The sequence below is a fragment of the Melozone crissalis genome, unplaced genomic scaffold (genome assembly GCF_028551555.1).
Source record: "Melozone crissalis strain CALT ecotype California unplaced genomic scaffold, PUWL_Pcris_2 ptg000012l_1, whole genome shotgun sequence".
In the NCBI taxonomy this organism is placed as follows: Eukaryota; Metazoa; Chordata; class Aves; order Passeriformes; family Passerellidae; genus Melozone; species Melozone crissalis.
In genome coordinates, this window is record NW_026535790.1 from 13,711,089 (window position 1) to 13,723,423 (window position 12,335).

Sequence of the window (12,335 nt, forward strand, 5' to 3'; positions counted from 1 at the left end):
TGCAGGGATGCAAGGAAAAACAAACCCCTCCTGCTTTCCCTTCCTCTTGTGTGCTGTGAGGAGCTGGAGTAGACCAAGGGATTCATTTCATAGCAATGTCATTTATTCATCATCAGATGTGCACTCCCAGGCAGGACATGTGAGGCAGGACACATGGAAAATGCTGGCAAGTGCATGGAGGGGCAGGAGAGGTCTGAACCTTGATTCCTATTAGTCGAGTTTATTTCAATTTTGAGATTATTTCTGTCCTCTATCTGTGCAGCAATTCCTTTTTCCTAGTGGTGCTGATATCCCTCACATGAGGAGAAGGGGTGAGGAATGGAACACAGCACCCTTCAGGCTGTCAGGCTCCCTGAAGTGATACCTGAACAGAAGGGGTATCCTTCCCCACTGGATGTGATCCTAATTACCATCTGTGATTGCTTTAGAGCAGATGAGAACAAAGGCTCTGTCTGCTACACTCTGCACTTTACACACCTGGATTCTTCTCTGCTGCCAGAGAATGCCTGGCATCCACAGGATGACACCTGCTCTGAGCTGCAGGTGGCCCAGGTGTGCTGCTGTCACCTGTGCAGTGTGTCCTGGCAGCAGCTGCCTTGCTGTGCTGTTCTGCCTGTTCAGTGCTTCCCTGCGTTCCTCGGGCTGGGATCCACAGAGCTGTCACTGCAGAATGAACTGTCCCAGTCCATCAGTAGGGCACGATTCAGACAGGTAAAATGATGCCAAATACACCCAAATTGTACATCAGTTACTTCTTTAAAAGTGGCACTGGATTGAGGTTAATTATCAGCTGACTTGGCACGTTAACAGGAAGGGGCTGTTTCCCACTGCAAGCAGCGTGTCCTGGGTCAGAGTGGAAGGAGTGGGAATGAGACACTGATCACAAGAGCTCCCAGCTGAGGACTGTATTTCACGGGGTGGGGACGGCCAAGGGCTGCTCGTGTGAGGGCAGAACAGGTGGGGTTTATTTGTGGCAGGCCAGTAAAGCTGAGCATGCCTGCAGTGAGGTGAGGAGTCCCAGCCAGGGCCTCCCCAGTGTTCCCCTGAGCCCTCCCTGCAGCCTCAGCTCTCCCCCATTGTCCAAGCACCTTCCTTCTCCAGCTGAGCTTTAGGTGCTGTCTTCCAGCAGTGTGGGGGAAACCACTTCCCAGTCTCCATGCAATGGTAAACAGCTTTGAGAAAGGATTTTCCTGCAGGAGCACCTCCAGTGATGTCCCAGGCAACTGCAGGGGCTCAGCCTCTCCCTGCTCAGGGCAGCTGAGCTCTAAGAGCCCTTTGCTTTTCTCTCCTTTTTCGCTCTAGATGCCATTAAGGTGAAGAACAGCCTGGGGCAGAGGTTCCTCAGGTAGACAGCCAGGCAGGGAGTCAGGCCAGCCACAAGGACTTCCTTCTTCTTCTGTCCCACTGCATTGAGAACCACCTGAGCCACCTCGGCCGCCGTCTGTCCCTCGGCCGTGGTCTTGTCCATAACTGCCAAGGGAAAGCTGAGTGAGCACCAGCACCACCAGCAGCAGGTAAACCCCACTGAGAACCCTTCCTAGGATGCTCTGACTGCACATGGCTGCTTGCTCTGGCTCTCACTCCAGCTGGGTATGGGAGCACAGACAGCTGTTCCTCGTGGCTGGCCCTGAAGGCAAGAGTTGCTGTCTGGAAAGGCTCAATTTTGGGGCTTGCTGTTCCTACCCTACATCCAGAGTCGGTTTTTGATCCTTCAGGGCTAACCTGAGTCCCCACCAGAGGCCATGTGTTGCAAACACACCTTACAATGACATGGAGATGCTTTAGGAAGGGCAGTGAGGGATATCTCACCTCCATAACGAGATCCATCCGCTGTGACAGCGTTGAGGGACAGGTTGGTCTGGATGTACCCAGGGCTCACCACTGTCACTTCAATGTCATACTGCTCCACCTCTGCTCGCAGGCAGTCAAAGAAGGCCTGGGTAGCATGCTTAGAGGCAGCATCTGCAAAACAGGACAAGGACTGTGCACCAAGGAGAGGAGCAGGGCTGAGGAATTTTCACTTTCTGAATGGATTTTCACTGCAATGCAGCCACTCCTCAGCAGGAGCTGCTCTCCAGCCTCTATGTTTGTTTTTGTTTAGTAAATGGCAGCAACAGGTAGTGGGAGTCAGAGGCAATTTAGGAAGACAAAATGTAAACTTGAGTTTGAAACTGGCTGGGATCCTGAGCTTAATATCACAGCCCTGCCAGAGCACTCCAGAGTGAGCCCAAGCTGCCTCCCACTCCTGATAAAGGAGACCCAAAGCCTCTGGAAGGCAGAGCTGGCTGCCCTGCACGTGCTGAGCACTGGGGCCTTGCAGAGCAGGTTCAGGGCTTGGCTGCAGAAGGGAACAGCAGATCACAGGCAGGAACAGCAGGGAAGCCTGGCCTAGGGCAGGATTTTCCCCCATGGAAAAGTGACTCCTTGTGCTTGGTCACTGCCTGTGGCTGCCACCACCACACCAGCAGCACCAGAGCCACCTCAGCAAGGGCTGAGGACCCTGCAATGATCCAGGGAAGGGCTGAGCTCCTGCTGCCACATCCACAGGCTCTGGTCCCTGTGAAGCACCCTGGGAGCTCCTCAGAACACAATTCCTGCAGCAACTGGACCCACATCCCCTGCAAAACCCCTTGGCTCAGACATTCCAGGCTCTCCCCCTCTCAGCATCATTCCTGACCCACTGTATGCCATCACCCCTCCACTTCTGGTGTTCACTTTCAGTGATTTACAGATGTTTGTGTGTCAAATGCTCCCCTCTTAGTTCATCCATCTTTTAAAGGCCTTTCTTTTCAGTAATCTCATCAATATTTCTTGTCATAATTGATTCAGCATGAAGAGTTTGCTGGATCAAGATTGTTTAGGCTTTTGTTCTGGCATTGTTTGTACTACAGCACTTCATAATTTATTAAAACCAAAAATTCCTGCTTTCTTAGAGGAGATAATGCAGACAAATGACAAGGACAAAATACCATAAAATTATGGAATTATAGTGACTCAAGATAGGACAATCAAGCTGTTTTCAAAACATATTCTCCATCCCTTAACAACTTTAGGCCAGGGCTAAGATTTTGTATTTAAGAGTGCTGTCAGTGGTTTGTGACCCCATTGAGGGTGATGCACAGCTCTGCCTTCCCTGCACACAGCCAATCCCACAGAGAGCTAAATGTGGAAGCAGGAGCCAAGTATTTATTCAGCCTGGTGCCCCAAATATGTCTTTCCCATCTTCTGTGGAGGTACTTACATGCAGATCTGAAAGGAATGCTTATTTTGCCTTGCACGCTGCTGATGGCCACAATGTGGCCTTGTCTCCTCTTGATCATGGAGGGGAGAAGTGCTAGCAAAGGACAGAAAAGACCCATTCAGACAACAGTGCTGCCATTGCTGCTGTCAAGAATCAAAGCTTTCAGAGCACGCAGAGATGCTGAAGGGAATTCCAAGATCCCAGTGCAGGGCTTGGGACAGTGCTTGGGATGCCTCTGGCTGAGGGTGTGCCTGCCTGGGAGGGTCACCTGTGAGGAGATCCCTTGTGTCAGAGCTGCACAAGGGCAGCTGTGGTGGCTCTGATCTCCCACACAGAGGGCAGCAGGATTTGCTTTTCCTGCCATCAGAACATCTTCCCATTCCCTGCAGCTGACACGCTCCAGGCTGAGCTTTCTGTGTGACCAAACTTCCCAGGAAAGCTTCAGCTCCACTGGAACCCCACCATGTTCTGTCAGGGCAGACAGGATAACTGGGCCTCTTCCCAAGCCCCTGCCAGGCTGGATCAGGAGATGGAAGCAGGGATCATCTCACTGGGGTATTTCCCACACAGTCACACCCTCAGGCCTGCCCAGAACCCCAAACCTCCCTTCAGCCTGTGCACAATGACAAACACAAAGCTGTGTTCAGCTGGGCTGGTGTGCAGAGGCATCAGCCAAATCCTGTGGGTCACAGGTACCTTTGGTGAGGGCTACAGGTCCAAAGTAATTTGTTTCCATCACTTTTTTGTCCACCTGCAGCCCTGTGTCCACGATGGTGCCTCTGAAGCTGATGCCAGCGTTGTTGATCAGGATGTCCACGTGACCCAAGGCCTTGAGGATCTCCTCAGCTGCATTCACCACAGCCTTGGTGTCTGAGAGGTCAAACACCACCGTGTGAGGCTCGTGTGGCTGTGAAGAAACTCAGGTTAGCAAAACACAGTTCAGTGCTGGGTGTGCCAGCTCTGGGATCCCCCAGCTCTGGAAGCACAGGAGCAGGGCCATCCAGACCCTGTTCCATGTGGGGAATTCATGGCAGAAACAACAGGTTGTGCTCATCTTTATCGGCTCCTGTAGCCTGTTCCTTATCCATGAGCCTAGCAAAGGGACAAGGGAGATCTTCCTCAAGTAGTAAAGTTTTCTGTTCTCTTATTAAAGGAAATGCATCTGAAAAAGGCAAAACGCAACCCATGTGTTTTCTGCAGAAGCCAGCAGTTCTTAGCCACAGTCAGCAGGCATAGACATAAAAAATAAAAGCATAAATAAAGTCACTTTTCTGGATTCTGAGGTGCAGGTGTAAGGGGTCAGGACACTCTGCCCTCATGTGCCTTCACTTCCATTTCTACCCAAGCTTCTTTTGGGGGTTTTTACAAGGAATGACACACCAGCTCAGTGTACTCCTGTATCAGCATCCATCCCCAACCACAGAGCTGCATTTTTCCTGTTGCTCAAGAGAACAACCCACAGGCAATTCTGTAATTTCTGTGAGAGCCCAAGCAGAAATCCAGGCCAGGTGAGCCCAGGGCCCGTCCTGGTGCCACACTCACGTTCTTGCGGTGATTCTTGACAGCACAGAGCTCCTGCACCAGCCCCTTCAGCTTCTCACTGTCCCTGCCACACAGCACCAGCCTGGAGCCAGCTGCATGGAAAGCTTTGGCACATTCTGTGGAGAGGCAAGAAGAGAGAAAAGTGAATATCAGCCAAAGGACAGATCCACATCAGCCCTGGGGAGAGCTCAAAGTGCTGTTTGCTGCAGGGTCTTTATTGCAGGTGGCTTCATTGCTGCTGTGTGGTGGCCAGGCTGAGTGACAGAGAGGTCACAGCCACTCCCACTCTCCTGGGACTGTGACAGATGACAGACACGAGGCAGCTGCTGTGCTCACACATTCTGTGCTGGTCAGACACTTACTGTGCTCTTCACACATCCTCCTCCTCAGCTGGTCACATTTGCCTCTTCATTTCTGACCACAGTTACCCTGTGTGTGTCATCTCACACAGCCTTAGGAGTTTCAGTTTTAATGAACTCCTCCAGAGGGTCTGGGAGCCTGGGCTTCAATGCCTTCATCAAGGTGATTCTCCTCGTGGGGAAAAGCCTGGAGAAGGGATGCCAGGCTATTGTCCTCCTAATTGCATGTCCCTGTCCCCTCTGGGAGCCAGAGGGACAAACTGCTTGTTTGCACAAGGGATGACAGTGGATGGCAGTGAACACACAGTAATTAGAGGTGGGCTGGTGTATTAATAACTAGGAGTAAGGGGAGTTGTAGAAGATCTTGCAAATGAGCCAAAAAGGGAGGAAACTCTACAGTGCAGTGGTGGAAGTCTCTACACCCCACAGCACAGACAGAGCTCCAGCTGGAAGGTCTCTCCTGGAATACTGATTTCCTCTCTTCTTGATGAGAAGTACAAGATCCTTTGCCACTCCCACTCTCTGGTTGAGGCAGACAGAGAGAACCAGTTCATCTCCTTTGGCCAGTTCCTGAACAGCCCTGTCCTTAGGGACAAACTCACATGCAAAGGCAGCATCAATTAAAGCTCTATTTGTTCTAGAATGTACTCATCCTAATGAGAGGCCTTGATAGCAGAGAGCACCTTGTCTTCTTTTCAAGCAGCTTTTAAAGCAATTATAGAAAGCAGAATTAGAGAATGTAGCCACTGAAGCAAAACATAAGTTTCATTTGGAAAAAAATACTCCCTGGTGTTAATAATGCCAAGAGTTTGACTTTAGAGTGGATGGATTTGTACCATGAAAGGCACCTTAACTTGAGGGTGAGGGACAAGGAGAAGGAGGGAGTGGAAGGTTTGGCAGAGCAGCTGGAAGTACATGAAGGCAGAACACAACTTCTGAGAGGTTTTAAAGAAACAATTTGCCTTCCTGGCTTTTTCAGGATTCTGGAAAAAGACCCCTGACAGCACAAGAACAGCATCTAATTCCTTGTTTGATGAGCTCCAGTTTATACAAGTTGATTTAAATTTTTTGTACCAAATGTTGAGACTTCCTTGCATATACATCTACAAAAAGAATCAATCAAAATTACTGTCTGAAAGGAAGGATGATAATGCATATTTTTGATTTCAGGGAAAAACATATTTTTTCCCTTTTTGCTGCCCCGTGGGTTGAAGAACTCAGGCAGGATGCACTCAATGATTCATCATTACAATATGTAATGATATGGAAGAATCAATAATTTTGTTTACACAAATGAAACAGAAAAATAAAACCCAGAAGAAGGTAGTATATGTCATGGCAGCCCTACTGGGAGCTGTAGTTGGTTCAGAGCTGGAAAAAGCCATTTCAGTCCTTCTCCCCCACCCAAGCAGGGCAGCAAGAGCTGGAGCTTTGTGCACAGGACAGCAGTGACCTGAGAGCTGTGCCCAGGCTGCTCTGCTCATTTCCCAGGTGGTTTTTGGAACAGGAATGGTCTCTCCCAGACTGGCAGGTGCTGGCAGAGTTGATTGTGGTTATGACTCAGGTGGGAGCTGCGTGTCACAAACTCAGATCAGCAGGAACCTTCAGCTCATTCCTGCTTTGCTCCTGCCACAGCCCCCTGCCTGTGCTGCCCTTGGTGGGCTCTGTGTGTGTCCATACCTTTGCCCAGGCCAGAGGTGGCCCCTGTGATCACCACCACAGCCTCCTGCAGGTACGTTCGCATGCGCAGCCACTGCAGCAGCCGGAACAGCGCGAAGATGCCCAGGCTGCCGAACAGCAGCGGGATGATGACAGAGCTGGTGAAATCCATCAGCTTCCCTCTCTCTGCTGTCTTCCTAGAGCCACAGGGTGACAGCAAAGAGATCATTTCACCATGAGGAAAATGAGAAAACACCTGAAAACAGCTTTGAAATTATTCTTCTTAACCCTGCCTTAGATCACCAATAAACCACCAAGGTACCTCTGTATCTTCAGCAGGTTTTCTCATCCCTTCCTTTAGGTTTTGGAAAGTTCCCATCAGTTCCCAATTTTAAGCACTGAAACAGTAATGTGAACATCCCAGCAGGACACTTGGCATTGCATCCTGTCAGCTGTCCCATCACAAGCTTGTGTTCAGGGATGCTGTTCCCATGTTTTGCCCTAAATTCTCCCTCTTGTGTGGAAGTTCCTCAGGGCTGGAATATTTCTCCACATTCTTCTGATTGTATAAAACTGTTCAGATTTCTCTAGAAGAGCCAGTACCAGAGTACCTACAAGCCAGAGATCAGTTACTGTGTGTTATCCCAGATGGATATAAGCCAGTCTGTCTTTTGGAGGCTCCAGGTTTTCTCTCTGAGCCAGTAATTTGCTTAACACACTGAAATCTCATCCTGGGATTGGATTCTGATACCAAGGCATAGCCCTAATCTCCTTGCTAAGCCATTCCTCCAAGAGAGGAGTTTATGTGACAGCTTCCTAAGGGCCAAAGAGCAAGTGGGACTCCTGTGAAAAGGCCACTGATTTTCCCTCTGTAAATCCCTGAGCTTTTATCAAAGCTTGGTGTAAGAGTAAAGTTAATTACAGCCCCTTCCTGAAATCCTCTGGGTCACACATGAAGTCAGAACCACACCTCAGGGTATTTTCCTTTCCCTTGTTTCTCATGCAGGCAGAGTTTGAACTCTTGCAGTCTGAACTGCAGGACAGGCCTTCACTGGGAAGATACTGGGAAATTCTGGGCACACAACTTGTGCTCCTTCCAACAAAAGGAGAGCATGAGAAGCAGAAAACAAGAGGTAACCACAGTGCTAAGGCAGAATTCAGTGTCACTGAGGGGATGGCAGAGGCTCTGCATGCCATGGAACACAGCTAATGTGGAAAATGTCAGGCTCTTCCAGATACCCATCAGGGGCTTGGAGAGAATTCCTCAAATAGCTGCTCAGTGAACAGCTTGCTGAAATAGCAGTGAACTGAATAAAATAACTATTTCTGGGGTTACACCTGGAACACAATAAAATAACACATAAAGACAGCTCTAAATACACTTGGCAAGGTCTAAAAACAAAGCCACCAAGGTAGAACACAAATCTTGGAGTGAGCTTCCCATTCCCAAAGTGATTTCTGTGGGTCTCAAGTCCTTCCTGGTGGGATCCAGTGTGGATCATGCAGGGAGACACCAGAGCAGCAGCTGCCCAGGGCACAGGGAGTGTGCCCAGGGTGGGAAAGCACAAACCCCAAAGGAGGATTCAGCTCAGGCCCTGCAGAGCATCTGATTCCTCCACGCTGGGAGTGCACACAAGGGGTGTTTGGCACTGGTTTGCAGCCAGGGACTGGCACAGTTCATGTGACACAAGAGAATGGATCTTCCCTGAAATAATTCCTGGGAAAATGATGTTTTGACACACACCCACTGGATTTCCAGGCTGGATGAGAAGGTTCTCCTGACTGGTTCATGCTCAGCAGCTGCCTTCTCTATGATTCCATTTTTTTGCTCTCTCAAAGGTCTCCTGAGAGTCACAGCACAAAGTGTGGGCAGGGACAGCAGGTGCTGTGCTGCCACTGGGCTTACAGGACATTCTGGAATCACAAAAAACCCTCAGCCCACGTTCAGGCCCTTTCATTACTTCCCAAGTGGGAGCTGACAGCTGCACTGGCACTTCCTCCATGAGGCACTGGAAAAATCTGGCCCCGCTGTGGTTTCAATGCAGGTGCAAAGGTAACTGAGAAGAGGAGCCTTTTCTGACTCCTCTCCTAGCTAAAGCACACTGAGACCTGAAAATATTTCTAATCTTTTATTGTATTTCTTTCCTTTTTCTCATGTTATACACAGGAACTGGGCAGATTGTCCATCTCTGCCTGAGGGCTGCAGCAAACCAAGAACCCAGGCAGGAGCAGCAGCTGCTCTGGCAGCTCCCAGGCTGGAGCCTGAGCCAACAGGTAACAGCTCTGAGGAGGGGAAAGATGGGATGGGAAGAGAAGGAGAGGAGCCAGAGAGACAAGGAGCTGCCAATCTGAGATGAAAATCCCTTTGTATATTTAATATATTTTAATATATATTTTATTTATCTTTATGTATATTTTAATATATATTATATATTAAAATATATTTATTTTAAAATATATATAATTTGTATATTATATATTAATTACATATAATTTATACATTATATATAATTTTAATATATAATAATATACAGATATATCATTAATATATTGATATTATAATACTATTAATATATATTATATATAATGTATATTATATATTATATTATATATTATATATTATATATTATATATAACATATTATATATGTTATATATATTAATATATCTTATTATAATATATTCTATAATAATATATATTATATTAATAATACATTATATATATAATGTAAATTTTTGGGGCATGCAGATGCAGTGCCTTCTTCCAAGGTGCTCAAATGGCCTCTTAAAAAAAAAAACCAAAACAAAGAAAAATCTCATATCAGTCAGACTTGGGAGAGAGCACAACCCAGCTGAGTAAATCATTTGGGACAGAAGAGCTTCTGTAGCACTGCAGACCCATAGCAACAAGTTTTGCTTTGATTTCCTGACCTGCTTCTATCATAGCCCCAACTTTAGGTGACACTGAAGCAGTGTCCTGCAATTCCCAATTCTCCATCCCAAAGGGCAGGACTGGAACATGCAGTTACCAGAGAGCAGAAATAAAAACACTGATAATGTCAGCAAATACAGGTGACAAGAAACTTTTTGAAGGCTTCCCATAGAATAAATCACATTTATCCAATTAAAAATAAACCCAGAACTTTCCCTTTAAAACAAAACTGGGTGTTCTCCTGTAAATCCAGGACAATGGTTTCTCAAGGACCAAGGATTAATGACCTTATTAATGAATAAGGGTGCAAGGACGAGAGCAGATCCTAAAGAACCAAGCCCCTGGAAGCTTCCCCAGACAAACTGGGACTAAAGCTGATTGTGCAGCTCCAGGCTCCCAGAATCACATTGTCCTTTAGGTGACAAGTGGCACCAGCTGGAGGCTGCAACCCCAAACCCAACTGGGGGGATAAAAGGAAGGGGAAAAACCCTGATTTTCCTAAGGGAAAAAGCACAGCCCGTGTGGGCCTGAGTGAGTGTGAAGAAAGCACAAGGTCCTACCTGAGAAAGGAAGGAAGGAAGGGGCTCACCAACAGTGCTCTGAGCTGGAGCTGCCTCGGTGCTCCTCAGGACAGCCCCGAGTTAAATGTGGAACTGGCAGCGATCCAAGCAAGCGTCCAATGCCAGCCCAGCCCGGGCTGCCTCTAAAAACAAACCCAGGGAACACAGCCCTGACCTTTGCAGGGCACGGGGAATTCAACCCCCACACCGGGAACACAGAGGGAGCTCCAACGCTGAAAGCAGCAAAAACTGCTCAGGAGGAATGCAGCAACGGGGCAGAGCTCCTCATTCCAACAGCGAGCAGGAGGAGAGAACAACCCAGCCGGAATTCCCAAAGAAAGCTGGGATTCCCGAAGAAAGCTGGGATTCCCAAAGCCAGCCAGGCATTACCTAAAGCATCAGCCCCTGCTGGGTCTCTGCAGTCCTTCTGCCTGAGTTCTTCAGCCCATATGGCAGCAAAAAGGAAAAAAATACATTTGCAGCACCCGGAAACCAGCCTGGACTTGAGGAATTACCTGGAATCCCACCCGGTCTAATGGAAGGTGCTGGCAGAGGTGGAATGAGAAGGGATTTAAGGTTCTTTCAGCCCGAGCCAGCCCAGGATTCTAGGAAATCGTTTTCTCTTATCTTCCTGCCCCGTTCACTCAGGTACAAAGTGTAATTCCAAAGTGTAATTCCGCCCACACGGAATTCCTCCGTTGGTGCTCGGGACAGAAACAAAGGCGGCCTGCTCAGAAAACTCAAACATTTGTTGTTCCAAAGAAAGCGTTCTGCAGACTTTTACCAACAGAAGAGCCACCTAAACCTCTATGAGGTGAGGCCATGACGGCCGGCTGTCCCTGGTTTATCTGTAATTGTGTTTTTAATTTATCTGTAATTGGGTTTTTAATTTATCTGTAATTGGGTTTTTAATGGCGGTACCAGCGGTGAACTCTGTCCCGGAGAGCGCCGGGCGCCCCAGCGCCGCCTTGCCCCGAGCTCTCCCGCACTCCCTCGAGCCCCGCAGCCCCCCGGGCCCTCCCGGCTGTCCCTCCTGTCCCCTCCTGTCCCCTCTGTCCCCACCTGGCCGCCGCCGTCACCATGGCCACCGCCGGAAGTGGGCCCGGGCCGTTTCCGCCCGGACTCCTCTCTCCGTGACGCCAACCGGAAGTGGCTGTGGAAGAGCAGCTGCCCTCACTTGTCCCCCCGCCTGTGCCGCCCGGCCGGGAGCGGCGGTGCCAACCAGGGGTTCCGCCCTCTCGGGGTTCCCCACAGGTAGGCATTGCCCTCAGTCCCAGAATCCCAAAATCCCGAAGGGCTCAGGCTGGAATGGACTGTGGGGCGTGGGTTCAGCCTCCCTGCTCAGGGCCGTCCCAGAGCACGGCACAGGATTGCTCGGGAATATGTCGGTGAGGGAGGGAGGCTCCACAGCGTCTCCCCTCAGAGCTCGGGCACTGGGACATCGGCACAGGACACCCCAAAATCCCACCCTGAGGGTGACACTGGCACAGGACACCCCCAAAATCCCACCCTGAGGGTGACACTGGCAGAGGACACCCCCAAAATCCCACCCTGAGGGTGACACTGGCACAGGACACCCCAAAATCCCCCTCTGAGGGTGACATCGGCACAGGACATCCCCAAAATCCCCCCCTGAGCCTGAGGGTGACATTGGCACAGTACACCCCAAAATCCCCCCCTGAACGGTGACATTGGCACAGGACACCCCCAAAATCCCACGCTGAGGGTGACACTGGCCAATGTGACTGTGAGGAACAGCAGTAAATTCCTGTAGGAGAAGAGAGGCATTTCTGCAGAGCCTTTTTCAAATCCGTGATAGGGAAAACCCCAAATTTCTCTGATTTTCCAAGAGCTCTGTGCAGAAATGGGGTGTGAATGTGCCCCTGTAAATCCCCTGGCACTGATAAGAGCACGAACCCGGCCCCAGTGATCCCAAAAGCCCAAATGTGTCAGGACTCTTGCCCTGAGGAAGGAAAGGCACAGGGAGTTGCTCTTAGTGAAGGTTTTTGTGATTCCATTTACAGAGGAATCAGAAATACTGAA

The 12,335-nt window shown here is 49.3% G+C and overlaps 1 protein-coding gene across 3 annotated transcripts; it reads right to left on the reverse strand.

Annotated features, from left to right (window-relative positions):
* Window positions 1-451: 451 nt before the first annotated feature.
* DHRS7B (dehydrogenase/reductase 7B) lies at window positions 452-11,406 on the reverse strand. 3 transcript variants are annotated; one of them, XM_054271016.1, is made up of 7 exons: window positions 11,355-11,406; window positions 6,823-6,998; window positions 4,784-4,899; window positions 3,938-4,148; window positions 3,242-3,334; window positions 1,810-1,962; window positions 452-1,470 (listed from the first exon to the last, which is right to left on the reverse strand). In XM_054271016.1, exons 1-7 carry the CDS (start codon window positions 11,372-11,374, stop codon window positions 1,265-1,267), a joined length of 975 nt encoding a protein of 324 aa, XP_054126991.1. In that variant the 5' UTR covers window positions 11,375-11,406; the 3' UTR covers window positions 452-1,264. The 3 variants fall into 3 exon arrangements, with proteins under 3 accessions (XP_054126991.1, XP_054126993.1, XP_054126992.1); XM_054271018.1 differs by having other exon boundaries at window positions 6,823-6,994; window positions 11,355-11,393; XM_054271017.1 differs by lacking the exon at window positions 11,355-11,406 and adding an exon at window positions 10,683-10,725.
* Between the last annotated feature and the right edge of the window lie 929 nt (window positions 11,407-12,335).

What these genes read in the sequence shown, in the direction of transcription:
- DHRS7B (XM_054271016.1), bottom strand. Translation starts at nt 11,374, where the DNA reads ATGGTGACGGCGGCGGCCAG. An exon ending in CATTCCTTTCAGATCTGCAT is followed by an intron (nt 1,963 to 3,241) that starts GTAAGTACCTCC and finishes CCTGTTTTGCAG; the next exon opens with ATGCTGCCTCTAAGCATGCT. An exon ending in GGATGGATCTCGTTATGGAG is followed by an intron (nt 1,471 to 1,809) that starts GTGAGATATCCC and finishes TTCCCTTGGCAG; the next exon opens with TTATGGACAAGACCACGGCC.